The 27,946-nt window shown below is 41.8% G+C and overlaps 2 protein-coding genes across 8 annotated transcripts in view; one reads left to right on the forward strand and one right to left on the reverse strand.

Annotated features, from left to right (window-relative positions):
- Positions 1-27,429, forward strand: TCTN1 (tectonic family member 1). Of its 5 annotated transcripts, none has more exons than XM_059875957.1 (16): positions 159-247; positions 1,242-1,335; positions 3,531-3,651; positions 9,024-9,154; positions 10,238-10,383; positions 11,963-12,050; positions 13,882-13,991; positions 15,453-15,473; positions 19,619-19,762; positions 20,299-20,424; positions 20,821-20,906; positions 21,437-21,577; positions 23,499-23,661; positions 25,738-25,863; positions 26,294-26,438; positions 27,338-27,429. In XM_059875957.1, exons 5-15 carry the CDS (start codon positions 10,300-10,302, stop codon positions 26,435-26,437), a joined length of 1,233 nt encoding a protein of 410 aa, XP_059731940.1. In that variant the 5' UTR covers positions 159-247; positions 1,242-1,335; positions 3,531-3,651; positions 9,024-9,154; positions 10,238-10,299; the 3' UTR covers position 26,438; positions 27,338-27,429.
- Positions 25,908-27,946, reverse strand: part of HVCN1 (hydrogen voltage gated channel 1) — a 32,999-nt gene continuing 30,960 nt past the window's right edge. For 2 of the 3 annotated variants that reach the window (XM_005217923.5, XM_005217925.5), the window contains one exon: positions 25,908-27,780. In XM_005217923.5, the coding sequence (XP_005217980.1) occupies positions 27,715-27,780 (66 nt within the window). In that variant the 3' untranslated portion in view covers positions 25,908-27,714. The remainder of the gene's footprint in view (positions 27,781-27,946) is intronic. The other variant, NM_001206253.1, reaches the window with a different exon arrangement.

The raw sequence follows: 27,946 nt of genomic DNA on the forward strand, positions 1-27,946 counted from the left end.
ACTGGCCGCTCGGCTTGCGGCTGAGCAATGGGGCCGCGGGCCGTTCCGCGGCTCCTGCTCGTTCTCCTAGACTGCTGGGCCTCCGTGAGCGCCCAGGCCGGGACCACCCCGGTGGTAACGACGGAGGGCCTCAACTCCACCAAACCGGTCCCGACGACTCTCCGATCTGTAATATCTTCTAAGCCCCCTGAGATCCCCAGGGCTTCCAGGCCCTTCTCCGGCCCCAGACCCGCCCCGGTCACAGACGGTGGGTAACCAAGTACCAATTCCTGGGGATCTACAGTGGTTCAACCTGCGGGGGTTGGTAGCCCGGGTGAGGTAATAATAGCGATAGTTAACGTTTATTGACCACTTAAAGTGTGCAGTCATTGTTAAGTGTTTGATAGGTATTAATTCTCTCAACAACCCTTAGAGGTAGGTGTTATATTATCACTGTCATACAGATGAGAAAACCGAAGCTCAGAGAGCCAAGTGTGACAATATAAAAATCTTTAGAAGTACTTGCAGTGGTCCTGGACGACACTAATGCCAAAGGTGTTAATGAATGAATACTTGCTTGCAGCTTTTCAGTTGAAATTGAAAGTTTCTAGGCAATTGTGGGAATTAAGTGCATAGGATACGTTGAGCTTTTCAATTATGATGCAAAAAATCTAGTTTACAGAAAATGACTAGGTCAAGTCCTCCTGTGTTGAGTTGAAGGTAGGGAGTTATGGGGTGAGGGGTTATGCCCACTTCTTAATATTCATCTTTAAGGATAATTAGCATATTTAGCATATTTCTTAGAAAATGATCTAATCCTTGAGTTACACAGCTAGTGACTTTTGTAATCTGATTTAACATGGATGACTTCAGGGGATATCTGACTCCAAAATCGAGTGCTAACTTTTGTGAATATGCGTTTTTCTGGGGTGAAGGTTCATAGCAGTAAGTTGTTTGTCAAATGGGTTTGTGATCTCAAAAAAATCCCTTTTAAGTCCTCTGTAACCCCAATAGATATGCAGTGGTTTTTTTTTTTTTAATCCCTTCTTAAGAAAAATCGTTCTTAAATTGAGTCAGGCTCAGTATTAGTAAATAAAAAAGTCATCATTGGCTGACCTTCTGAACTCTAGAACTTAAGTTACTGAACCATTATTTTTCCTTTATAAATTGTGTAGTCTGTCAGAAAAAATACAGAGAAACATATTTGCTATTTTAATACAAAAACTTTGTTTTATATTGAAATTGTTGATTTGATTTAGCAGGGAAGTTAAGTGATAATTTGGGACAAAATATAGCAGAATATTCAATATCTGAAAATCTCTGAAGATTTTTTTGGCTGAGTTGCCTATTATCCATGTAAGTATTTCATTTGTTAATGCACTTTATCCCCCAAATTGAAGCTATTCTTGAACCATCATTAATAGGTCATATGTTCAGGACTGTTTTTCCAGTATGAGAGGATAAATTTGCACTTTTCCTTTGTCTTTTTAAAGGGCCTCTGGTTAGATCTGTGCAAGTAATGGTAATAAATGACAGCTGACATTAACTACTTCCTATGTAGCAAGCTCTGTGCGAAGGATTTCTTCTGCGTTGTGTCTCATCTAATCCTAACAATTTTATGATGTTAGGTTATGACGATTTTCTTTAACTTTTTCTTTTTTAACTTTTTAATGTTTAACTTTAACTTAAAAAAAATTTTTTTTTTTAAAATTTTCTTTAACTTTTTTTTTTTGGCTGCACTGCACAGCATGTAGGAGCTTAGAACCCATGCCTCCTGCATTGGAAGGTAGAGTCTTAACTGCTGGAACTACCAGGGAAGTCCCTGGGTTATTGCCATTTTTTAGGTTTATGAATTACTTGCCTCATTTTAGGTCACAACCTAGGTACAGGTTGTAGCAGGAGACTGACTCTGAGTGGAGAACTGGACCACCCTTTGCAGAATGGGTTACAGGTACAAGAAAAGGATAACTTTCATCTCAAATCTGAGCTCTGTTCATTAGTACCCTATAGCTGTGAAAAGGCTTGGAAGAGCAGCTGAGTGCTACTCAGACCCTGCGAGTACTCAGCAGATAACTTGTTGGCTGATTAAGTACACTCACATCTTGGATAGAGACCCTTTTTTCTTTCCTAAGTAGAGTTATTAAACACTATTGCTTTGTCCCTAGTAGTCTTACAGCTACTAGGGACCTATAAGGGTTTTAGGTTTTGTAAAATCAAGATTCGTTTCAAACACATAAGGCAGGGTATCTCAACACTTTATTTTTTACTCAACACTTTATTATTTAGTGTACATGAGAGGTGTTATAATTTTCTAAGGACACAAGGGAGTTCTTGGCTAGAGAGAAACATGTAAACTCTGGAGGGGAAACTTTTGTGTCTCTAAGAATGGATTGTGTATTCACTGACAAAAATTTCCTCTTCTCCTGACATTCATCTTCCCAGAATTTATTATTGTACCTTTTTTGAGGTATATATTTTCAAAAGTTTTTTTTTTTTGCCACACCATGCAGACTGGAGTCTGGAGTTCCCTGACCCAGGATTGAACTGCCTTGGTAGTGAGCACCGAGTCCAAATCACTGGACTGCCAGGGAATTCCTTCTAAAGCTCATTTTTATTATAAAATAATTCATAAATGCTAAGAAGAATGTTGTATGGATTGTCTACCAGCATTTGCTTGAGATCCCTTTTTAAAATTTATTTTTTGCATGAAATCCTTTTTCAAAAAAAAGAAACAACGTTACAGGTAAGGTTGAAGAACTGATCTCCCTCCTTCCAGCAATTATTAAACTACCATGAGTTCAGTGTTTATCATTCTCATGCTCTGCTATTTAAGTTTCCCCTCACCCCCACACCTCCCCGTTTGACAGCCTGAAACAGGGAATTAAAAATCCAGATGGTCATCATTATTAAAAATTAAAACTTGCTAAGTGGGGCTTCTACCTCTTCCCATGTTTTTACTGTCTGAATTACCAAAGATATTTCTAGAACCCCAAGTAAAAGGAACTTGAGCCAGCTTGATTCTTGGCCAATAGCCTGTGAACATGGACTCAGCTTCAAAGCTGCAGGTTACATCTGAGGAGAGGAACAAAATTGAGAATTTTGATTCTTAGTAGCCTTAAGTGGGCCCTTCCTCTGAATTGGAATCTCCAGAGGAGCTTAGAAATCTGCAATATTAAACCGATGGTTCTTATGGTCAGGCAAGTGATTTACCGTGTTGATTCTTAAACCTATTTTAATTATCAGCATCACCTGAAAAGTGTTTGAAAAGCCCAAGTGTCTGGGTTTCACAATTAGCTTACCAAATCAGAGTCTTTGTAGGGAGAGTGCAAACAGAACTTTCCAAGTGAGTCAGATGATTGGCCACTTTGGGAAAATCTCAGATGGAGGCATGCTCAAACTGACTCATTTCACTTCACAGATTTCCCCCAAAGTGCAATAGGGAATAAAACGGACCTTTGTATGAGATGGATTTTTGGTACTTTGCAGTGGCAGGGGGCAGTCACTGCCTGCAGATTGTGACGCTCTGCGCCCCACCTCTCTCGTTTCTGTAGTTGCTGCTCTGTGTGTCTGTGACTTGTCTCCAGCACAGTGTGACGTCAACTGCTGTTGTGATCCTGATTGCAGCTCCGTGGATTTCAGTGTCTTTTCTGCCTGCTCAATTCCAGTTGTCACGTAAGTTTGTAACATGAAGTTTTGATAAAATTGGACCAAGATTATGAAATTTGGGGACAGAAAGTGAAAACTCCCCCAGGCTGAAAAAACCCAAATCAACTCAGGCTGATTTCCTGAATTCTGCATCATTCAGAAGCTGTGCTGTCGAAATCAATATATTGAAGAGTTTTTGCTGTTTAGTCGCTAAGTTGTGTCCAGCTCTTTACTGACTGAGCCACCAGGGAAGCCCTCGTGTCCAGCTCTTTTGTGACCCCATGGACTGTATAGCCCGCCAGGCTCCTCTCTATGGGATTTCCCAGGCAAGAACACTGGAGTGCGTTGCCATTTACTTCTCCAGGGCATCTTCCTGACACAGGAATCAAACTCCTGCATCGGCGGATGGGTTCTTTACCACTGAGCCACCTGGGAAGCCTGTGTAGAACAGTATCTATCCCTTATTTGCATCCAGCCAGATGATGGTGCAGGCAAAAAAGAAGTGAGAGTGTACTTTTCACAAAGGTTATAATGAAATCTGTGTTCAGAGATTGAATTACGTTTCACTTTGATTTGTAAACAAATAAGGTGTCACATTTTTGTATCTGTGAATTAGTCTCATGTATAGCCTAGGGTGAAAAGTACAGTTTAATTTTACAGCTTTTGTTGTGGACATAATTTTCTAACGAAAATTAGAAGGGAAAGCTTTGTTTATACCTTTCTAGTAGATGAATCTACCAGGAATTCTCACAGTTCACATCGTGTAGGAGAATAATGGGAAATGACATTCCCAGTCGATTGCAAGATAAACAGTTTCTTCTCAGTTACCTGGTTCTTGTAATTCTGATTTCAAAGCTTTTTGATAAAATAACAGCACTTATAAGAAGTTAATTTATTCAGGATGGGACCAGTTTATTATTCAGAGATAGCCAATTTAAATTCAGTCTTGTACGAAGTTTTAGCAGTTGAAATTTGATAGGTTGAATGCTTTTTGGAAGCACAGTGTGTTTTTCCCATGAGAAACTATTTTATTGACCAATGGGAAATCCTATCTACTTCCGATGTTGTTAAAATGCCTAGAGCATGGGGTGTTGTAGTCAGATTATTTTTCTGGCTACCTGAACTACACTGTGGTTCAGTCTTTGTTGAAAATCATTCTATTTTCCTGCATTAGTAAGTTCCGGGAGCTTGAGAGTGAGGTGTCTGTTCTGATTTGCGATCATTATTTAGAATGTAGTTCTTAAAAAATAGCCAATACTGTAATTTTAGATATAGACTATTTAGAATGGGGGTCAGCCAACTTTTTCTGTAAAAGGCCATGTAATAAACACTTGAAGCTCTGCAGGCTGTGTGGGCTCTGTTTCAGCTTTTCCACTCTGCCATTGTTGAGCAAAAGTAGGCATGTAATGAATGGGTATGACTACATTTCAGTAAAACTTATTTACAAGATTTGGTGTAGTTTGTGGCACCATGGTTTAGAAATTAGAACTGAATTCGTAGTGCTCTCAGGAAAGAACTTCAGGGTTTTTCTGAGTTAGTTTTGCTTGTGGCCTTCTCCTAAATATGAAGTATAGAAATAATGAAAACTAATAGTCCTAATTAATTGGGTGTTCTTGTTATGTAGATTCCAGTTCATAGAAGGTTTATTTACATATACTGAACTGTCATAAACTAGTCTTACCATTCAAAAAATTATAAATTTATCATTAAGATTAGTGGATTAGTGTCTTTTCCCCCTCATTAGATGTAAGCTTCTTGAGAGTAAGAATTATCTCTTTTATATGTCATTTATCCCTAGTGCCTAGGATAGCTCTTACCATGTAGTCGGCCTTCATTAAAAGTGAGTTGAATGGATGAATGAATTTCTCTGCTCTACCCTTAACTGACCCTCGAGTAGCCCTTTGACTTTCTCTACCATTGTTCTTTCAGGCAGAAACCCATGTCAGAAACCTAGAGGCTCCCCTGACTTGTGCCTTTTCCTTGCCTTCTCACGGCTAAGCTGTCTCTTACAGTTCACCATACCTTTCTTGAGCACCTCTCGTGTGCCAGTGCCAGGGATTTAAAGACAAGTGAGACATGGTCCTGTCTTCAAAGAGCTCATTGAGTAAGGGAGACAAACGAGTGGATGGCAGTTTCTGCACCAAACTCTAGGAGAACTGAAAGAGTGGCCTGTAACCCAGACAGCTGGACTAGGGAGGTCTTTCTAGAAAAGTAGCTGAGCTGAGTCCTGAAGGACAAGTGAAGTTGGTCAGCATGGAATTAGGGAGGGCATTCCTGGCCGAGGGAGCCACATGGCAGATTCCTGGGGCTGAAGGAGTATAGCCTGCTGCCTTAACTGCAGGTAGCTCAGCATGGCTGAGGAAGGCTGGAGCCAGAGGAGTGTGGGGAAGGGCAGGGGTCAAGTCCTGAGGGGCCTTGTGTGTATGCTGAGGGGTTTGGATTTTTCCTGGCTTCTTCAGGAGGCTGGGGAGTGAGGGGATCAGATCTCCAATTTAATAAATTCTGCAGCAGCATGGACAGTGGCTCCCAGGGGCCAGGCCTGGTGGCAGGGAACCAAGAAGGCTCTCACCCAGAAGGCTGTGCCGGTGGGACTAGAGAGAAATGTACGGATGCGATGCTGATTCACTGCACAGGATTAGAGCGCTGCTGACTGGAAGGGGAGGGTCAAGAGTCCCATTCTGCTGAATCTTCCTCCATGATTGCCCTCACGTCTGTCCGTTCCTGCTCCCTTCCTCCTCATAAGCTCACGCCTCCTCTTGTCACTCCCTTTCTAACGAACTTTCGAGAACTCTCATTACCTATGGAATCCATAACCTGAATTCATATCCATCCCAGCTTCTCTCACATCTTATTTCCTAGCAACCCGATCTGGAATCCTTCGTCCAACGCAGCTTTGGTACTCTGTTTCTAAACACCATCAGTACAGTACCCATCCTTGGCCAATGCCATTCTTGCAGTTGGATTAGCTTCCCATTCCCTCTCTGTCTGACTCCTCCTTGTCGTTTAAGGCCCAGTATGACTCGTAGATTTTCAGTGCTGGATCTTTTCTTATTTATACTACTCATGGTTTTTCGAAAATACTCTTTATGCCCATGATAGCAACTCATTTACCATTAGAACTATACAGAGCATTTGGAAAAGAGGCCAGTTACAAAATAATTCAATCCCCCAGCAATACCCATTCCAGAAATACAGTGGAAATGGATTCTAATCATAACACCAAAAGAAATACAACATCATAGAATTAAACTTAACTATTCAGAATTTATGTGAAGAAAACTTCAAGATATAATGAGACATAAAACATTTGAATAAATGGAGAGATATAATCTGTGTAGTGGGATGGGTAGAATCATTACTTACATATACATTTCAATTTGTTATAATGTAATTCCAGTCAGATGGGAGAGGGATAATGTGTCAAAATGATTCTAAAATTCATCTGGAAGAATAAACAGATGAGAACAGCCAAGATGTTATTGAATAAGAAGAGCAAACTACTAGGTTTAAAGCATTTGTAACACTATAATATTGAATATAATGTGTATTAATTCATTATGGATAAGTAGGTCATTGAAAGAGAATAGAAGGCCAAAAATCAGTTGTGTGTACTGATTTTACACCAGCCAGTTTTCTTAAAGTATTTTTTTCTACTTAAGTATTTAATGTAAACATGGTATTTATTGTAAACATGGTATTTCACATCTGTGGAGTAAAGGTTGGATCATTCAGTAAATGATGCAGGATGATTATTGAAAAACTAACATTAGATTCCTGCTTCATAATGTTACACTGAAGTAAATTACCAACAGGTAGAAGAGTGAAATGTTAAAAAAATTAATGAATAAAAAATATATGTGAATATTTATTAATCTTGGGTTAGGGAAATGTCTTTTTTTCTTTTTGGCCACACTATACAGCGTGTAGGATCTTAGTTTCCCGACCAGGGATTGAATGCATCCCTCCTGCAATGGAAGTGGGGAGTCTTAACTGCTAGACTGCCAGGAAAGTCCTGGGTAATGTCTTTTAAGATAAACCCAAAGGCAATCTATAAAAGAAAAGGTTGACAACTTCATTATTTTAAAAAATCAGTTAATCATACCTCAATTAAAAGAGGAATGATGATCGTAAAAAAAAAACTTCTGTGTGACAAAAAAAAACACTATAAAACTGAACGATTAACAAACTAGGAAGAAGTATTTCTAACACTCAGAAGGGATTCTTGATATAAGAAGGGTTCTTAGAAGTCAAGAAGACAAACTTTCTCATAAAAATTAATCAACTCATGAAGAAATACCAGTGAGCAATAACCCTATGGAAAAATATTTAACCTCACTAGTAAAAGAGAAAATTCAAATTAAAGCAATGAGATAATAGGCTTTTGCCCATGAAATTAGCAAACGGTAAAAACTGATAACATGCGGTCTTGGCAAGAGTACAGCAAAATAGGTGCTCTTGTTACTACAGTGTTGGTAAGGTTGCATCTTGCCTTTCTGGAAGGCACTCTGGTAGTAAGTCTCAGAAGCCTCAAATTTTGTACCTACCTTTTGACCCAGCAATTCTATTTCAGGAAATATTGCCTAAGGAAATAACTGGAGACATTAATACAAATGTATGAACAAGGGTGTCACTAAAGCATTATATATAATCAGGAGAAATTATAAACAGCCTAGGTCAACGGTAGAGGATTGGTTAAAAAAAATTGGGAGTAGCTTAATAAATTGGTATACAGCGAAACCATATAATAATATGAAAACATTTGATGATATGGGAACTACTGGGCACTCTATATTAAGTGGGAAAAGGCCTTAAAGTGGTATGTAATATGATCTCATTTTTGTTGTATCTCCCTAAACCATGTCTGTATCTATATCAAATTGATTAGGGTTTGTTAAGTCTGGGATTGGTTGAAGACTTGACTATACCGCAGTTTCTAAGCCCCAGACTTACAGATGATGTTACTTTTTCTCATTTTCACATTCATTTATGAAGACAGCTTTATTCTAAAGACAGGAATTTTGGATCCATTCTGGGTACTTATAAACAGTCTGAAGTTCTGCAAAATTTTATATAATTTAATATTCCATCAGAGTATGCAAGGTTCATTTACATCAAAATCATTTCTCATCTGTATTCCATACTTGACAAGATTTCCTTAAAGGTTATTCTAGTTGTCTTAATATTTTCACTGTTAGAGGAAAAAGTTTAAAATGCTGAACATTTTAACACTGAATAAACTAAATAAAAGTGGATTCAATTCTCACATCACACTTTCATAAATATCCTCCATGTAGTTAACTTAGTACAGTGCAAGCATCTGACAGTTCTAAAATAATCTTGCTAAGATTGTGTGCTTGTGCCTTAAAACTTTGTCTTATTATTATTTTTTTAATTTTCAGGGGTGATAGTCACTTTTGTAGTCAAAAAGCAGCTGTCTATTCATTGAATTTTACAGCAGACCCACCTCAGAGAGTATTTAAACTTGTCGACCAGATCAACCCATCTATTTTCTGTGTTCATATTACAAACTGTAAGTATTTGATATTGATATACTGTGTGAAACTCTGGCAAATTTTTTCTTTTAAAAGTTATTTTATGGAAAAATGTCACATCAAGTTAGATTTAAAGCAGTTATTCTATGGTTTGGCTAGAGGTTATCCTGAGACCATTCCACAGATAACTGCAAGTAACTTTATAAACCTGTGGCTATGCACGTTTTCTTTAATTGTGCTTTTGTAGTTGTCTTTTGAAATCTCGTGCTTTATTTCTCTTATTTTATTTCAAAGGTGTTTATAAAATGTAGACATGCCTAAGAATCTAGATTTATTTGTGTGTGTGTGTGCGTGCATTTCCTCCTGATTTAATGGTTGAGAGTCAGGTTCAGCTTTGGTTTCAATTTCCTTTTTTCTCTTTTATTTTTACTAAGGGTATTTGCATGAAAACAGGATCTTTATTTTTATCTGAGCATTTAGCTCAATTAGATGTCTAGTTCCAATGTATAAAACATTATCAAGATCAGAGACACATTCATGGTTTTATCAGTTAAACTTTATCATCTTTTCCGAATGTCTTTATATTTTGGTTTTGTCCCCTTGCACTTAAAAATTTAGGTGGATGCTCTGTGGTTTGTAATCTGCAGTAATGGCCGGTCAGTCACTGTAGCAGGCCCAGTGAACATAACCAGCCTGTTCCCTCCTCCTCCTACCTCTCACGCACAGAGCGCATCATCTCCTGGGCTTCGGAGGTGGCTGTGTGACGGTAGAAACAGGATCTTTCATTCCCCTAGCCATCTGGAGAGAGTTGCCCCTGAGAGGTTTATGCAGTTTATGAGTCCGTGGACTGGAGAGAGAGATTGATTAGTATTGGCTTCTGTTGTGCTGTTTACCTGCAGGCCTTAGAAACTCTTGCTTCCATAGTAGAGAAAGAGGCCATGCCTGGGGAGTCTGTTTAATAAGATTCCAGAAATCTTGGAGGAAGTGAATATGTAGAGACATTTAAATGTTTCCACAGCAGCCTTACTGCTACTAAAGATTGTTTCCTAAATACTATGTATACTGTATATGCTATACATATCATATTTTATACTGATTTAAAATACTTTTTCTAAAAACAGATAAACCTGCATTATCCTTTATTAATCCAGAAGTGACTGATGAAAGTAGTTTTGATAAATTGATGAAAGCACCTGATGGTTTTTCACTGAATGCAGAATCAGATGTTTCAACCAGACTGGATGCTCCCCAAACTGCAAAATATGAGGTGAGCCAGGAACTTAAATCCACTCATCCTGTCATAAATATCTTGTTTTTATAAGTATGTTCCCAGTAAGCTAGCTTCCCTGGGACACAGAATTGATATTATAAACCAAGAAACAATGTTTGTGCCTGTAGATCAAAAATCATGAAAATTAAAATTGAGTAGTTGAATTCTAACATAGAGTTTTGAGGCATATATTCTCTGGTAAGCTTTCATTTGTCTCTGCAGAATGTTTTCTTCTCTACCTCAAAAGATGCAGCAAAGTGCTTGAGAGATGCTGCTGGAAACAGAGTGGATAGGCTGGAGGCCGGCTCCTCTTCTCAGAGTTGTGTGTAGTTTTACAGACTTTGGGAAGATGTGTGGTATTTGTTATCCATCCCTTCATAAGCCTTTAAATATGTGTTAACTTTGACTAAATGTCATAATTTTTGGAAGCATCTTTTTAAAAGAGAAGTATAAAACAACCTGTGCTAGTTCTAAAAGGTGAAGGCATAGAAGCACGGAAGTAAAAATGGAAAGGCCCCCATGTCCAGTTAAAACCAAAGCACACTGCAAGGAAGTTCCCTGGGGGGCCAGTGGTTGGGTCTCCACGTTTCCACTGCAGATGGCCCAAGTTCAGTCCCTGGTTGGGCGAAGAAGAGCCTGTAAGCCATGTGGCTTGGCCAAAAACAAATAAACAGTGCACACTGAAAATCACTTAACAGATGGGTGTATGTTCCCGGTTTTTTAATGCATCTACTAAAATATACGTATAATATTGTGCAGAAATGAAATTTCTAGTTATCCACATTGTGCTATAAATTTCCTTTTTTATTCATGATCAATTTTATGCATCTTCCCACGTCACTATAAAAGTGGCCATTTCTGGAGCATTTCCCAGCTGCCAGGCACTGGGCAGAGCTCTTCAGACGTCACTGTACACAACCCTGGGAAGGATGCTTCACTTTAAGTGAAGTCCCCATTGAAGTGTTGAGGGAAACATGGGTATAGGAAGGAGCCAGAGTTGGAGCTGCATTTTACTGATACAGAGTATTCCTTCCAGGGATGTGTCATTATTTATTACGGAGCCATTCCACTATCTAATAGACATTCGTTTCAAGTTTTTGCTGTTATAAATAATCCACAGTAAGCATTCTTATAGATATTTTTTTGTCCGATTAAATCCATAAGGTATGTTCCTATAAATGGGTTAACTTGGTCAGAATGAATGGAAATTTAAAATACCAATACCAGCTTGCCCTCCAGAAAGATTGCAGGAGTTTATTCTCCCAGCTCTAGTGAAGGAGAGGGCTTGTTCCCCGCTTGCTGCACCTGTGTCAGCCTCTTAGATAACCTTCCAGTGGGATGGAAGTAGAATAGCCTAGAATAAACAGGCCTGCAAATTCTGTAACATGCATACACAGAAACACACAGCCTTAAAAGGAAAAGGGTGGGGCAGCTAGATGTTTGCTCCCTGCGGGCAGGGACCGCATCTATTCTTTAACCATCCCTGCAGTGCTGCTGGTCACGTAGTAGCTGTGTAGTGAGTGTTGAACGGATGCCTGAGTAGCACCCTGACAGCTGTTGGTTGTTCTGTTTGCAGTATGGGGTTCCTCTGCAGACTTCAGATTCATTTTTGAGATTTCCTTCTCCCCTTACATCATCTCTGTGCACTGATAATAACCCTGCAGGTAAGAGAGTGGGCATTTTTCTTTTTCTCTGCAAACAGAGTTCGCTCTTAGTTTAAATTTATAGCAATCATAATAAACAAACTTTGTAACTAGAAACAGAGTCTTAGAGTTGAACGACACTTCAAAGATTGTATAGTTCAGTCCCTCCGCCTCACCCCTGCCCGGTGCCAGAATCTTTTCTGCCACCGGTGGTCACTGCTTGAGCATTCGTCGTGATGGGGAACTCACTACCTGCAACCAGCCCACTCAGTTGTTTAACTCTTGAGGTTGTTGGAAAGTTCTTTTGTCACTGGAGCGAAAGTTTGTCAGTAGCTAACACTGATTAACTGTGTGCTGGGTGTGGTGTTAAGCGCTTGCTTGTGTTTTTCCCATTGATTCTCACGATGGTCCTCTCAGGGAGGGTTATCTTCATTTTTGAGATGAGGAACTGAGAAAATGAGTTTAGTTTCTTACTCAGGCAGTGGTGAAGCAGGGATGCAACCCATGCAGCTGCCTCCCATGGGTCCTGCTTCTCCTTCAGGAGCATCATAGACTCTGTGGAGTAACCGCTCTTGGCAGCAGAAGGCAATAGGCCTGGCTCCCCCGTCCTTAGCCAGCCTCACTATGCAGAAGCCCGCTAAGCTGTGGATGATAGCGTGTGGCCTAAGGAAGCAACACTTGCTACATGAAGGGAAGTGTGTTCTGTTGAAGAGGCTTAACCTTGCTCACACAGTAGGAGCAGTGTAATTTAGACCCAAACTGAGATACCGTTTCCACCTAATGGATTGCAAAGCGTAAAGAAATTTAATGCTGTGGAGAAGTAGGCGCTTGTCTATATCACTGGTGGGACTGAAAACTGGTACAGCCTTGGTGAAGGGCACTTGGGCAACATACATCAAAATTGCAGACAAATATACCTTTTAACTTAGCTGCTCTACTTCTAGAAGTTGGTCCTACAGAAACTCTGGCCCACATGCAAAATGATAGATTGCAGCATTGTTAGAGCAAAACTGGAGACAACTTCCATTAGTGGGGAACTGGTTGGATAGATTTGGTGTGTCTGTAATAGAATGCGAGTTATCCCTAAAAAGAGGAGGAGGAAGCTCTTCATACTAAGACAGACTGAACTCCGAGATACATTGCTCAGTGAAAAAGACAAAGGGCAGAATATATGTTGTGAGTTTGTTTCCAAAAGGGGAAAGAAATACTTTTAAAAAGAGTATGTGTGTATACACACACAGACACAGACACACACACACTTTCTGAAAATATAGGATATTTCCAGAAATATACACAAGAAACTTCATGCAGACTGTCTTTGGGGAAGGGGACTGGTGGTTGCTGGGGGTTAGGGGTTAGAGGGAGACAACTCCTCAAATCTTTTTCTGAATTTTGAATCATGTGACTGTATTACATATTTGAAAAATAATTTTTTATACTCTGCTGCTGCTGCTGCTAAGTCGCTTCAGTCATGTCTGACTCTGTGCGACCCCATAGACAGCAGCCCACCAGGCTCCCCCGTCCCTGGGATTCTCCAGGCAAGAACACTGGAGTGGGTTGCCATTTCCTTCTCCAATGCATGAAAGTGAAAAGTGAAAGTGAAGTCGCTTAGTCGTGCCCGACTCTTCGAGACCCCATGGACTGCAGCCTACCAGGCTCCTCCATCCATGGGATTTTCCAGGCAAGAGTACTAGAGTGGGGTGCCATTGCCTTCTCCATTTTATACTCTATCTGAAGCATATTGTATACATGTCATAACTTTGCAGTTTTACTTAGATTACAATTTCTTAGACATTTTTCTTCTTTTTAATTTTTTTTTTTCCTTTTTCCTTGGGAATGTTATGATTTCCAGCATTTCTGGTTAACCAAGCTGTTAAGTGCACCAGGAGGATAAATTTGGAACATTGTGAAGAAATGGAAACCCTGAGCATGGCTTATTACAGCAGCCCTAAAATTTTGAGGGTAAGAATTATTTTGAGGTAAAACTCGATTCATTGGGTTTATTTTCTGTTCTTTGTACCCTTTTAAAATATGACAAGTAGAGAATCATTTCAGTACATGATTGACACTCAGAATTTTTCTTCTCCAGTTCTTTGGTGTACTGATACCAAAGATATTGAAATAATCACTTAAAATAATTTTTATTTTTATATAGTCAGCTCATAATTTGCTTTCATTTTTTTCTTTTTTGCATTCATTCATTTTGATGGTAACCACTGATATCTGTCTCCTGAATTAAAAAAGCCTTTATTAATAACCAAAACTTTCAGAATTATAAAAACATCTAATGTCTGTCACAGAAATGATCATACTAGCACCAAAAAGTTATATTTCTGATTGGCAGATAAAATAAATACCCAGGAAAGGACAGGAAATAGGTTTGTTGGAGAAAGAGAAGCAGCCCTTTATTCCTGGTTGTGGTGACTGAAGCCTGAACTGAATAGATGGGAGAGGCCACTGGCCCACTTGGTGGGTGACATGGAGGGTCGCAAGGGGAGAAGACATTTTTCAGTGATTAAAAATCATGTGATTATTGTGAAAGCCCCCATCCCCTTCTGATTTCCTTCTACTGAGAGGGGAGTGTGGTGATGGTGGCAGGGGATGGGGGGGTTCCATGGCATCTGAACTTCACTTTTCAGAATCAAGTTTTAGCTTTTCCTCTTCCCACCCTTTCCCTCTTTCTTTCCTTGAAGTCAGCCATCTACGCCTGTGAATTCTTCCAGTGCATGTGGCCCCTCACAGTTGTCCTGTAAACAGTCCCCCAGGCATGCAGGCACAATTCTCTTTTCATCCCAGAGCCCCCACCCCCAGACATGTCTACTCAACCCCCTCCCCACAAGCTCCCATTGGCCTAATAGGGCCTCTTGTAGTTGGAGAAGTGGGACTGGGGGTGTAGGGACAGGAATGGAGTGCGGCAGAGCCCTTCAGGAAGAGAGCTCCAGCCATGCTGGCGAGTCAGGAGCTTGGCCTCCAGGGGGCTTGGGCTAGAGACAGGAAGACCAGGAGACTGTGGAGCCACCTGGGCAGGCGATGGTATCCTTCCCATGAGGACAGGCACAGCACAAGTGACCAGAAGGAGGGGAGCTGTGTCTTCTCTACAGTGTTATGTCACTGATGACCATGTGAAAAATACTGGATAATTACACTGAAGCATGGAGGCTTCCCGAGACACGCTCTGTTGGGCTGTGTTATTGAGCTCCCAGTCTGAAGGAAGTGAATATAGAAGGAAAATGTAAAGTTACCTCTTTTATGATGACACAGATACAAAAATATGTGGGTGGCAAGCCTTGATTAAGGAAATTGTTTTTCTCTTTAAGAAGTCTTTAATAAGAGGAATATGCCCTTTAATGCATCATCTGAAAAAGCAATAACAGTGCTTCTTTTTGTTGCACATAACAAGATTTGTTGTTCTTTTTCATCTAGGTGCCTGGTTCAGGAATAGAGGTAAGAATACTTAATGGACTCATCATCTTACCTTAGAGCCCTTTGAAATGAATACACTTATAGCTGGAAGGGTACTTTACTGCCAGTAACAAAAACATTTGCCAGAAAGCAAGCAGAAATGAAATAGGGAAACTCCTTAGTAGATCATTCTTTTATTATCACAAAAGGGTTAGACTTTCCAATTCCTTTAGTTTTTGTAGTCCACACTTGTTCATGTTTAAATGGCCTAGGTGTCTTGACTGACAAGGGGCGTGATTGGCCTCTGTGCTTTCAGGGCATCCCTTGATATCTGCTTGGCCTCTTGTCAGGAGGGCTGGCTAGCTCCCAGGATGCTGTCTGTCCAGTGTAGAAGATAGAAAGAAATCTTGTGCCCAGTGAACGTACACACCTGTGTAGGAGATGAGCACAGTCAGTATAGTTTCCAGGGTTGAGTTGCAGGTAGGTTCTAGTCAAAGCCATGGCCCCAGCCCATGGCCCTGGAGAGCCGTGGTCAGGAGGCTACAGTCTCTTTGCAGCTATGTCAGAGAGAAAGATGGTGGGGTTGTTCTTGTTCTTGGGGTTGTACCCTGTTCCTCCCTGTGAATACCACAGTCCCCAAGGAGGCCAAGGCATTGACCTTGTCATCAGCTCCCAGAGCCTTGGCTGGCCTTGGTTCAAAAGTCAGCTTTGCTGTTATTTTCTCATATGACACCTGCTTCAGTCCCCCCAGTCGCAAGTGGGTGGATGGTAGCGTCTGCCCCAGAGGCTTGACGTAAGGCTGGAGGGAGAGAATGCACATAATGTGAGGCCCGGCTCTGGGTAAGGCGTCTGTTGCGCAGGAAGCACTGCAGACCACGGAACCTGCTGTGACTGAGTTCATTCCGTCTCTGGACACAAACTTGTGAGGTAGACGTTTGGAAAGGGATAGTCGTCTGACCTTGGACTCCACACTACTGTGTGTGGTCCTGGATTTCCTCATCTGTGAAGGTGCTTTCAAACTTACTTTAGTTACAGTGCTTCTTCAAGTGAAATCTGAAGCAGAGCCTACCTAGTATGTAATACGATTGAATCCAAAGCCCCTGGTAGGAGCAGAGGTGGGTCAGAAACCCTTTACCTGCCCAACTTGCCCACTTTTCTCCTTTCTGGCCCCTTGTGAGGAACACTACAGCTCCCAGGGACCCAGTTTGAGAGTCATATAATAGACTAGCTCTCAAATACCTCTGATCACTAAGAAAGTACTTAAAAAAAGTTATTTGTGTTTTAAAATTTTTGGCTGTGCCGAGTCCTCATTGCCTTACCTGGGCTTTCTCTAGTTGCAGCAAGCAGGAGCTGCTCTCCAGTTGCGGTGCGGAGGGCTTCTCATTGCAGTGGCTTCTTGTTGCGGCTCCTGGGCTCTACAGCATGGGCCCAAGGGTTGCGGTACCTGGGCTTAGTTGCCCCATGGCATGTGGGATCTTCCAGGACCACGGATCGAACCCGTGTCCCCTGTATTGGCAGATGGATTCTGCCAGGGAAGTCCTAAAAAGTGCATTTATTGTGCCATTCAAAGTTGAACTGTCTGTGGGGACAGCTGCCCTGTCCGCCATGTAGCATTGGTACTAAGGCGTGCGTGGAAGGTATTGGGCCCTTCATGGGTTGGGTGTTAATTGAATGACTAAGGATTGGTTCAGTCAAGTAGGGAAGACCTATTGTGAGGAATAATGGGACTTTACTCAAAGGCACATACTGTGTGCCAGGTGCTGTTTCAGGTGTTCTGCGTGTCTGCAGTCCTTTGGTTGTCCCAGTGATCCTGGGAGGCAGGTCCTGTTATTGGCACTCTCTGGCACGTGGGTCACAGAGAGATGAATTGGTTTGCCCGAGGCCACACAGCACGGGAGTACAGAGCTGGGATAAGAAGCCACGCTATCTGGCTCCAGAGACGTTATTCTTAGCGATGACTGGACCAGCTCTACTGTGTGCCAAGCCCCAGGTTAGAAGTTGCGCACACATTCTTTCTTTATATCCTATGGCCATGCAGTCAAGCCACGGCAGTCTGGGACTTTCAGCTCAGATCTGTGTGGCATCAAAGCTCCGAAGGACGTCACCTAATATCAGGGATGTGTCTAAATTTTTTTTTTAAATGCAGCTTCCAAAGTCTGTTAGAAGATCAGGAATATAAAAGTTGGATCCAGTCTTCCCACTAATCGAAGCTCATTGTGATTGCTTGGAATTGTCAATATTTGTTGAACCATCAACAAAAGATTGTCACGGCCCTGTAGTTTCGTTGCTAAGTGGGCTTTAGTTCTTTGCCAGTGGTTAGTTTGGGAATGGGATATGATTGAGTAGGACATTCAGGAAACCAGAGCAGCCCTCCCATTTTTGTTCTCGAGACTGAATGCACAGTGACAGCCTCGCGCAGTTCTTGCGCTTACACTGCTCTCTCAGTCTTTACAAAGCTAATTTAAACTGAGCCCTTCGCTTTCTGCCAGTCACACCCACACACCGCGGGGATGGCTTCTTCAGAGGCTGGTATGGAAAGGTGTGTGCTTGCTTGGAACACAGTATATCATTGCTGAATCAGGGCATTTCAGATATAGGAATCCAGGGTTATCTTTTGATGACTTCCTTAAGAGCTAATTACCCTATAGCTAATTAACCGGTAGCGTGGAACTCCTGTTATGCAGAGGACTTTCTTTGTAGTGAGTGGAGTTGCCAACCTGCAGCTCTGTCGCATGACAGCTCACCTTTGCTTTTGAACAATATCATGTTCTTGGATTAGAGCTTTGACTATCAAGGGAGAGTTGTGGGTCTTCTTGGTCATGGGAACAGACACATAAGAACTACTTGTTTACCTATAAAATGACAGCTTAAATACTTAGTAATTTTGAATTATAATCAGCATAGTACATGGTTGAGGGCAAAGTTCAAAGCAATATAAACAAACAGATGCAAGTTCCCTCCTAAACAGTGGTTTCTAAGAGCAGAGATTTAGAGCAAACGTCAGACTTGTCTCATGATACAAAGAGGCCAAAATATCTAGAGGTTCAAGCCATTGAAAGGATTGCTTGGTGCTCCATCACTCCACTGGCGATGGCCATAAGTGAAAAATGGCCTTTAGTAGCGTTGATCTAACCAGGGTTTCTTGATTCTGCTTAAAAAAATTTGTTTGTGTTTTTCTTCCTCATGATCCCACCACGAGTACTTGTGTGTATAAGGGTGTGTGTAGAAGTTGTGTATAAACTGGGTCAAGCACATATTCAGAGACGTGGTGGGGGTTTAGGAGGATGGATTCCGGGACTCTGTGAGGAATGTGCACGTGCGTGTAGAGAGCAAGTGTATCTATCAGTAGGAGCTGTGGTTGGAGGTGAGAGTGTACGTGTGTCTTTGATGGCATCATGGGAGGTGTGTGTGTGTGTGTTTGGGATATAATTCACTTACCATAAAACTTACAATTTAAAGTGTACAATTTAATGGGTTTTGGTATATTCGCAAGGTTATGCAGTCATCACCATTATCTAATTCCAGAACATTCTCACCACCCCAAAAAGAAACCCTGTGCTCATTAGCTATCATGCTTCATTCTACCCCAGCCTTCTCCCCCAGCCCCTGGCAACCACTGTATATACTTTCTGTCTCTCTGGACTTGCCTACTCTGGACATTTCATGCAAATGGGATCATATAGTACGTGGTCCTTTGTATCTGGCTTCTTTCACTTAGCACCGTGTTCTCAGGATTCATCTCCCTTGTTGCATGTGTCAGTGCTTCGTTCCTTTTTATGGATGATTCTTTTTATGGACAATATCCTTTTGTAGGGCTAGACCACCTTTTATTTATTCATTCATCAGTTGATGGACATTTGGGTTATTTTCATTTTGGGGCTATTATGAATGCTGCTGTGAACATTTGTGTGCATGTTTTTGTGTGAACGTTTTCAGGGGTAATCACTTAACATTTTGGTTATATCCATCTCAGATATTTTCTATGTGAATGTGTGCCTGTATTTACATATAAATAAATATTTGTGTTTTTGCAAGTGTGGAATTCTAGTATGCGTATTGTTCTATAGCTTGCTTTTACCTCCTTGGCAGTGTATCTGTGGAGGTGTGTTTCAAGTTTTACACTATTTTTACCCATTCACTTCCTCTGTTCAGGTGTATGTTTGGTAACCCAGGACTTTACTTTGCAGGTCCCTATCATGGTTCAGTCCATTGTCATTCGGTCTCTAAATAAAACACTAACCCGACTGGAAGACACGGAAATACTGCGGGTATCAAAGCAGGGTGTTGTTGAGGCGGGGCATATTAAAATCTGCACTAACGTCGTTCTTGAGGTAGGCACCCAGTTTGGCTTTGAAAGTTCACTGTCTGTGGCCTGCTCAAGCCAGGTGTGGTCCTGAGGGGTAACTGGCCACCCTCTGGCCCATCCGATGGTATTGCTTTTCTTGTCTTGGCCTCCTGCTTGTCTTTATTCTGTCTCATCAGAGGTCACTTCTTTGTCCCTGAAGTAATCACATGTGGTTTTCTCCACAAACCTTGTAACTTATAAGCATACATCATAATTTGTTGCTACTGCTGTTGTTTTAACACATTTATCTGCAGAGATAGGCTGCTTATATTCTGCTCAGGCCAGCTGACTTGTACCTTCTGTGATTGGGCACAGAAAGGCTCAGATGCCCCTGTCAGTGGGGGCTTATGCTGAGCTAATACCTCCCATAATCCGGTTGGACAGGAGACACACGCTTCTCTCTCTGCATGAGAAGTGGGAGGGGATAGCCTCCTAGATGTATATTTTCTTAATGTGAGTTATTAATACAGCTACAGAAACATATTGGGAACAGATGTATCTGAAGTATCCTTTTGTTTTTAGGTGATGTACAGCCTCACATATACAGATACAGGTGAGGTAATAAAAGCTGATCTCTTTCTTCTTCTGGGAGCAGTGAGCAGTGCAATGGTTCCACTCCAGCAAAAGTTTGAAATTTATTTTATTCAGGTAAACTTGATAAATTTTCATATAAGTATCAATAATTGCCAAGTATAAAGAAATCATGAATTAGTGGGAAAAAAATCTCAAATTAGAAGTATTACTACAACCATTTGTTCGGAACAAAGGGCTCACATGTAGCCTGTGGAAGCTTGTCACAAAATCCAGCCGGAGTCCTTGTGTCTTTTCCACTTGGGAATAAGCTTCTCCTCCCTGTGAGCTTGTTCTTATACAGCATGATGTACTCCTACACTCCACAGATATATTTATAGTTCTGAGTAGGGGGAGAAATTCTTTCATTGGTTGGTAATCCCAGATTTCATTATGAAAACCATTTCATTTTCCCTCTGCCATTTCCTTATTAAAATGAGAATTGCTTGGGGGCATTTCTGCACTGTCTTTCAGCAAAACGCAAAGCCAGTTCCTCTCAGTGGAAACCCTGGTTATGTGGTGGGGCTCCCGTTAGTTGCTGGATTTCAGCCGCAGAAGGGATATCCTTTTTGGCTCTGTAGAAAAGCTTCATTTCCCTGTCCATGCGTGTGGGCTGCACTTCTCCTGATTGCTGAGGGTCCTGAGGGCTGGAGAGGCTGGTCTCGGCCAGAGCTGCCTTCGGGGGGCTTGGCCTGCACAGCAGGCAGGGCTGTGTGGAGCCTGATGGGGTGGGACAGCGTGGCCCAGGGGACTGGCAGTGTCTTACAGTTAAAGCCTTCAGACAGAAGGGTTGACAGACGTTTAGAGGTATTTGATTTTACACTTAAACCGAGACTGTTAAATTAGTGGTTTTGAAAATGTGGAATTAATTTTGAAGGGCCAGTTTTTGAGAATTTTTCTTCTGAGGCTCTCCTAATCAAGGAAAACAGTTACAACTATTTTTCCTTCTCCTGGGAAATAATTATCAAAATCCCCACGGCCTAGAGAAGGGATATTTGGGTCTCACTCAAATCTCATGTCACACACGTGACACCATCTCCTAAGAATCTGCTGCTTCAGTACCGGGCAACTCCCTTAACCTTCTGTGAATGTCTGGGATCATTCAGACCACAAATAGATATGGACAACTTACTCTTCTTCGTAGTACAACTGAGCAAGACTGCTTAGCAGCAGAGGGGATCCGGGCCCCAGTACTATTTGGTTACAACATGCAGTCTGGCTGTAAACTCAGGTAAGAGAGTAACTTGCTTCTGTTGGAGCCTATTTTCATTGATCAAAAAAACCAAAAACACTCTTACTCTTCCCATTGTTTTCCTTGTGTTCTCACACTGTACTCCCACTTTATGTATATATAATTCTTATTGGAGTATAGTTAATTTACAATGTTGTGTTAGTTTCAGGTATACAGCAAAGTGAGTCATTATACATATATCCCCTCTTTTTAATTTTCCCATATAGGTCATTACAGAGTATTGATTAGAATTCCCTGTGCTATACAGTAGGTCCTTGTTAGTTACCTAGCACTTCCCATTTTAATCAAACCTCTGCATCAGCTGATAAGCTCATTAGCATATTATTAGTGGTCATGATTCAAGGGGAAATTGTTAAAACCCTTTTTGCTTATCAGATATGGCAGAGTAAAAATATCAAGGCTTTGTATGTTTTATTTATCTTTTTATTGTCAAACATGTTGAACAGCTCTGTGTGGCTTGTTCTAAAGACAGGACTTTTTTTTTTTTTTTTAAGACAGCACCTCTTACCTTCATTTTCCCTATCCCAGAGTCCCAGAGGCAATCACTTTCAACTCTTATGGTTGAGTTTTTGAAAATTGGTCCCCAGATCTTTAAATAACCCATATATAGTGCTGCTTCTTCATTTTTTTGGTTCTATGACTTTTGTTTTTTATTTTTTTTATTAGGTATAAAGTTGATTTATAATGTTTCAGGTGTATAGCAAAGTTATTCAGTTATATTCTTTTCAGATTCTTTTCCATTATAGGTTATTATAGCACACTGAATGTAGTTCCCTTTGCTGTACAGCAGATCCTTGTTTATTTTCTTACGACTTTGTTTATTTGAGTTCCCACTATGGGAGGTGAGGATTTGGCTTTCTCTTTTGGTCCCCTACCCGACAGGCCACTTGCTTCCCATCCTTATATCTCCCCAGGGTATCTACATCATCATTTTGGTTAGACCAAAATTCACCATTTACATTATTCTGATCGTGTTAGATTAGCATTTCTGAAAGGAGGTTCTGTGGGATACATTTCCATAATGTCAGCAAGGGTAAGTCTGTGGTTTAATATTTTGGGAAACACCAAATTAAAGTTCAAAACATGATTCCTTACTAAGTAAGCACTTCTCAGAGTCTTTTAGTAATGTCAGTGTACTTCAATGGGGACATGGGTAAGTAATATTTCTCAAATGTTTGGCCATGGAACCCTTCTTGTACAGAGCTTCTCCATGGAATATAGTTTGGGAGACTTTGTTTTGGATTCATCTCCCTGGCTAACCAAAATTTCACAAAGTGAGAGACACTTTAATTTCAAATAATCCCCTTTTTGGAGAGTGAGAAAATAGAATATGTGTATTGTTGAGGAATGTAAAAATAAAAAACACTGCAGGTACAATATTCTATAATCAGAGATATTATGGGTACTAACACTGTATTACGGAGAAGGCAATAGCACCTCACTCCAGTACTCTTGCCTGGAAAATCCCATGGACGGAGGAGCCTGGTGGGCTGCAGTCCATGGGGTCGATAAGAGTCGGACACGACTGAGCGACTTCACTTTCACTTTTCACTTTCATGCATTGGAGAAGGAAATGGCAGCCCACTCCAGTGTTCCTGCCTGGAGAATCCCAGGGACGGGGGAGCCTGGTGGGCTGCCATCTATGGGGTCGCACAGAGTCGGACACGACTGAAGCGACTTAGCAGTAGCAGCAGCAACACTGTATTAAAGTGAGGTATTTGGCAGATGTAACATAAAGATGGCTAATACCTTGAGACAGATGTCCTTGTTTCTTATTTTTAGTACTTTGTGTGTTCTAGAGAAATGTCATAATTAAACATGACCTTGACATTTATTAAGAAAAGAAAAAACTGTAGGTTTGAACAATCACCTCATTTGACCTCATTCTCCTTGCCAAAAGACTGACCAAAGCTCTCACATGTCGGCTGGTGGCGCAGAAGATGAAGAGCCTGCTAAAGGGTCAGGGCTTCCCAGACTACGTGGCCCCTTTTGGAAATTCCCAGGCCCAGGATGTGCTGGACTGGGTGCCCGTCTATTTCATCACCCAGACGTCCCATGTGAAGGTAACTCGGGAGAAGCTGAAGGCCACTTGCTAGTGGTCTCCGGCGTGCACCTGCCCCTCTCACTGTGGGGAGGCAGAGGCAGTGGCGAGGCAGGGGGCACCCGTTGAGGGAGTGGGTGGCTGTGGGTGGGAGTTTGGACTTTGTTGTCAGATGGGCCTGGATCTTGAATACTGATTTTGCCCCTAGTTAGCAGTGATTCAGCCAGCGATTTTACGGGTTTGAGCCTCTTTTTCCTCATAGCTGTATTACTGCCCTCAGGGCTTGTTGAGAGTTAAAATCGGGTAATATTAATCGTGCCTAGTGGTCACTCTATAAATGGGGACCACTACCAGTCACCATCCTGTTCCTTGTTGGTGTTGTGCAAGGTCTTCTCTAGGTATCATGATATGATAGATGAAGTGTTCTGTTTCAGTAAGACTTCCTCCCATCTGCAGAGCTGTCCCATCCATTGTTCCCTGGTCTATAAAAGCACTCCACCCATGAGAGCTTTCAATTCTAAAGTTCCCAGAAGAGTTTAATGGAAATTGACATCCTACAAATAGGTTCCAGATCACATGTGGTTCTTCTGCCCACCTTTTTCTTTTGTCTCAGCAGTCAGAGTGTGGGCCGGCCCCGTCAGCGGAGGCGTGCTCTCCATCTTTATCCTTTAATTGCCCAGCTTTTTCTTGTCACTGTTTCTTCAGGTCTCTCATTATCTGCTTAGCACATTTATAGCATGGGGACAGTGGGGTGAGGACTAGTTCACTAGCTCCGATCCCACCCTCCCCACTGAGTCCCCAGTAGAGATCCGTGATTACTCAGTTCCTGCGGTTCAGCTAAGTCTTGGCTCAGCTCTGCCGCCTCTGTGAACCAGGCAGATTGCTCCTAGCTTCTTGCAGATGGGTTAAGATGTCCAGTTGTTACTTCTCCCTTAGAAGGGAAGACATAAGTTGTGGCGGGATAGGCAGCAGCATGGACACAAGCACTGCCGGGGTCTGTGCCAGTCAGGAGCTTAGAGGGCCTGGAGCGGGTTTCATCCCAGCCTTCTAGGCAGAGCCGACACGAGGGCATCTGCTGGGTTCAGTTGACACCAGCTTCGTGTTGCATCTTCTCCTAATGACAGGATATTCGCAAGGATTTTTGAGCCTGCAAATTTCTTAAGAGACGGTGCTAAGCCAAGGAATTCCACCCTTGCCTTTTCAGCCGGCACCAAATTTAGCAGGTATGCTAGCTTTGCATGCCCCAAAGAAATGTATTTTTAAAAACTTTTCATTGTGGAAAAATTTCACACATACATACACAAAAATTAGAATACTCCAGTGGAATTCCATCTCCCCATTGGGCAGCTTTAACATGATCACATTTGCCAGCTGAAGAAACTGTAAAGACAGGAAAGAGGTCTGGAAGGCCCCCTTCACCCATGTTCCCCTTAGGGCTGAGCAAACAAAGCTCCTGGGGCAGAGGTCTCAGGCCCAGCTTCCAGTGTCCAGGCCTGAACTGGGCAGCTCCACTGTGGCACCAGTGCCCTCGACTGAGAGTCAGAGTTAACTTCTTTGAAAACTTAAGACAGCACCTGTATACCCCAAGGTAACATCTTAATTGCCAACCAATGAAATCAGATAAGCGAAAAGAAAGGACGAGAATTTCCTCTAAGTACATTTTAACATGATATGCAGTGAGGTTTAATTCCTGACTATTAAAAATACTGTATTCCCTTGCCTCCTCCCCCCATGCCAACTGCTTTCCTAAAGAATCTCTGAGGTAGATGTAAATGGGTGGGTGCAGTTAGACCTGTCAGGGCCCCGGAGGCTCCATAGTTGGGGGTACAACTCCCAGGTAAGGCTGGTCTCTTTAGAAACAGGAAGGGCTGGAAAAATTATGCTTTAGGTGTTAAAATTTTTTTGGAGCATTGAGTACTTTTAAAATACATGCTGCTTCTAAGCTGTTTTTATCTGAACTTCTAGAGTCTATTCATTCTCTTGTTCAGAACATTTTGTAATATGGGAAACATTTTATAATTAAAACTCTGAACTGCAGATTAAGTTTGACTTAAGGTTGTATAATACTCAAATTGACTAATGGCATATTATTGTACAGGATTCCTGCCAGCTCCCAGTGGCTTTGACGGTAGAAGTGAAGTGGACTAAATACGGATCCTTATTGAACCCACAGGCCAAAATAGTCAATGTAACTGCAAGGCTAATTTCATCTTCCTTTCCTGAGGTAGGCCTAATTTTAAAGATACAAGACACAAGGCCAGACAAAACTCAACTGTGATAGGTGAAATTTATTATTTTGTAAAAAATAATAATTAAACAATCTGAATTCTTAAAACAATTTAGCAGTCACCATTTACTTAGAGGAAAAACCTCCACTGAACAAAATGGTTTTGTTCACATTTGCATTCTTGTTTAGATTTGATCTTTAAAATTCTTGTCAGAATTGACTTATGAATGACATCAGTGTGTGAGGGACAACCTGAGTGAAAACTGTCCCTCTCCTCTGACTTAGTGACTGATGAGCCCTCCATGTACCTATCAGATTCATGAATGACAGCTATTGGGTGAGGAAGGGCATGGAAGCTGTCCCATCTTTGTTATCCTGATAACCCACTGGAGGGCAGGGCTTGCATTATTCTGATTTTGTATTACAGACCAACTCAGGAAATGAAAGGACGATTCTTATTTCCACTGCGGTTACTTTTGTGGATGTGTCTGCACCTGCAGAGGCAGGCTTCAGAGCTCGGCCAACCATCAACGCCAGGCTGCCCTTTAATTTCTTCTTCCCATTTGTTTGATGTAAGTCGTTAAATAAGGAAACTATACCGTATCTGCAAAATTCAGCACGTGTGGGGCCCACGGTCCCTCGGAGACATTCCACTTTATTATAACCCTTGAGATTGCCCCCAGACCAGCACACTTCCTCTCCTCTCACTTCCCTCCTCTTGTCTCCCTTCTGGAATGTCATTCTACTTGGTCTGACATTAGAAGGGGGCATCGTCTGGTCTTAGCCAGTTCCAGTACCCTCAACACATAGGTCATATGTGGAAACTAAGTTGCACTTTTGAGAAGACAGGCCTGAAGGACAGGCCTTCAGGTAGTGCAGGCATTGAGGGTTTATCCAGTTTATTCATCCCCTGCTTTAAAAGTGAGTTATTTAAAAAAAAAAAAAAGTGAATTATTTTAAAAATATTATTTTTAGTTCGGATTTTCTTCCTTTTCAGGTCCTGCTGAAATGAGTATAAAAATAGCAAATTGTTTAAAATCATGCGAGTAGAGGACAAGGCCTCACAAGGGGATCTTCCCCCAAATGTCATGTTAATTACAGTGGAGTCTTGGCTCTAATTGCCACTTCTGCGCCAGGCACCGGAGCTAGCTTGCTCTCCAGTTAGTGGGCTGGTCTGGGATGCCACCAAGTGATTCCAAGCAGTTGAAGCGGGAAAGGATCTAGTAGGAGGGCCCTAGGGAAGGAGAGAGTTTATTTTATACATTAATTGTACAGTAACTGAGGAAAATGTTGTCAGGTGGCAGAACTAGGTGGAGCCAGCTAAAAGCTGGAGGATGCAGAGGAGGGGGCTGGGTACTTGAGAATGGCCTCCTAGGGGGAAATTGTGGTTAGCTATTTAGAACAGCTTGGACATGTAAAAGACTTCTAGAATGTGTTGATAGCTAAAATAGCTTTCTTTTTTGTTTTTCAGAGTGCTCATATGAAAGGATGTACTGATCCCTCAATATACATGTGAAAAGTGAAAACTGTACATTTGATGAGATTAAATTTTATATATGGCTAGTAATTGTCCAGCTTGTTCATTTTCAAGCAAGAGTAAAGTGTTCAACGTGAGGAAAATATAGTTTATGATACATTTGTTACACAGTGTGGGGTGGGACATTCTCAGTCACACCAAGGAAGAAATAGAGCCTCTAAAAGGCTGTGTCCCCCAGAATCCGAGCCGGCAGCAGTGAGGCAAAGCCATCAAACCAAATCTCTCCCCGACATGGCCCCAGAGGGGCGGCTGTCTTCCTTGTCACAAGCCCATGAGGCAGGTCTTCCCTTTGAGCTGGAGAAGGCGTGCATCTAGTTCACTTCTCCGAGAAGTCCATGCTGTCTCAATAGCTTGTTAAGTCTCTCAATTTCTTGTTCCTGTTATTACAAAAGCAGACAAATAACCGAATTTACCTTCTGAGCCTCCCCAGGCACGTGGCAGTCATGCAGTGAGCCCCAGGCACATACTGGGCCCCAGAGCTGAATGAAAACCACGCTTCTAATGGAAATCACTCAGTCGGGGCCCAGCAGTGACAGCGGAGAG

The sequence above is a fragment of the Bos taurus genome, chromosome 17 (assembly GCF_002263795.3).
Source record: "Bos taurus isolate L1 Dominette 01449 registration number 42190680 breed Hereford chromosome 17, ARS-UCD2.0, whole genome shotgun sequence".
NCBI classification, from domain to species: domain Eukaryota; kingdom Metazoa; phylum Chordata; class Mammalia; order Artiodactyla; family Bovidae; genus Bos; species Bos taurus.

Excerpts from the sequence above, each read along its gene's own strand:
- TCTN1 (XM_005217781.5), top strand. The coding sequence starts at position 28 with ATGGGGCCGCGGGCCGTTCCGCGGCTCCTGCTCGTTCTCCTAGACTGC. Across the intron at positions 3,652-9,023 it reads TGCTCAATTCCAGTTGTCAC|GGGTGATAGTCACTTTTGTA; the intron begins GTAAGTTTGTAA and ends TTTAATTTTCAG. Across the intron at positions 12,051-13,881 it reads CACTGATAATAACCCTGCAG|CATTTCTGGTTAACCAAGCT; the intron begins GTAAGAGAGTGG and ends TATGATTTCCAG.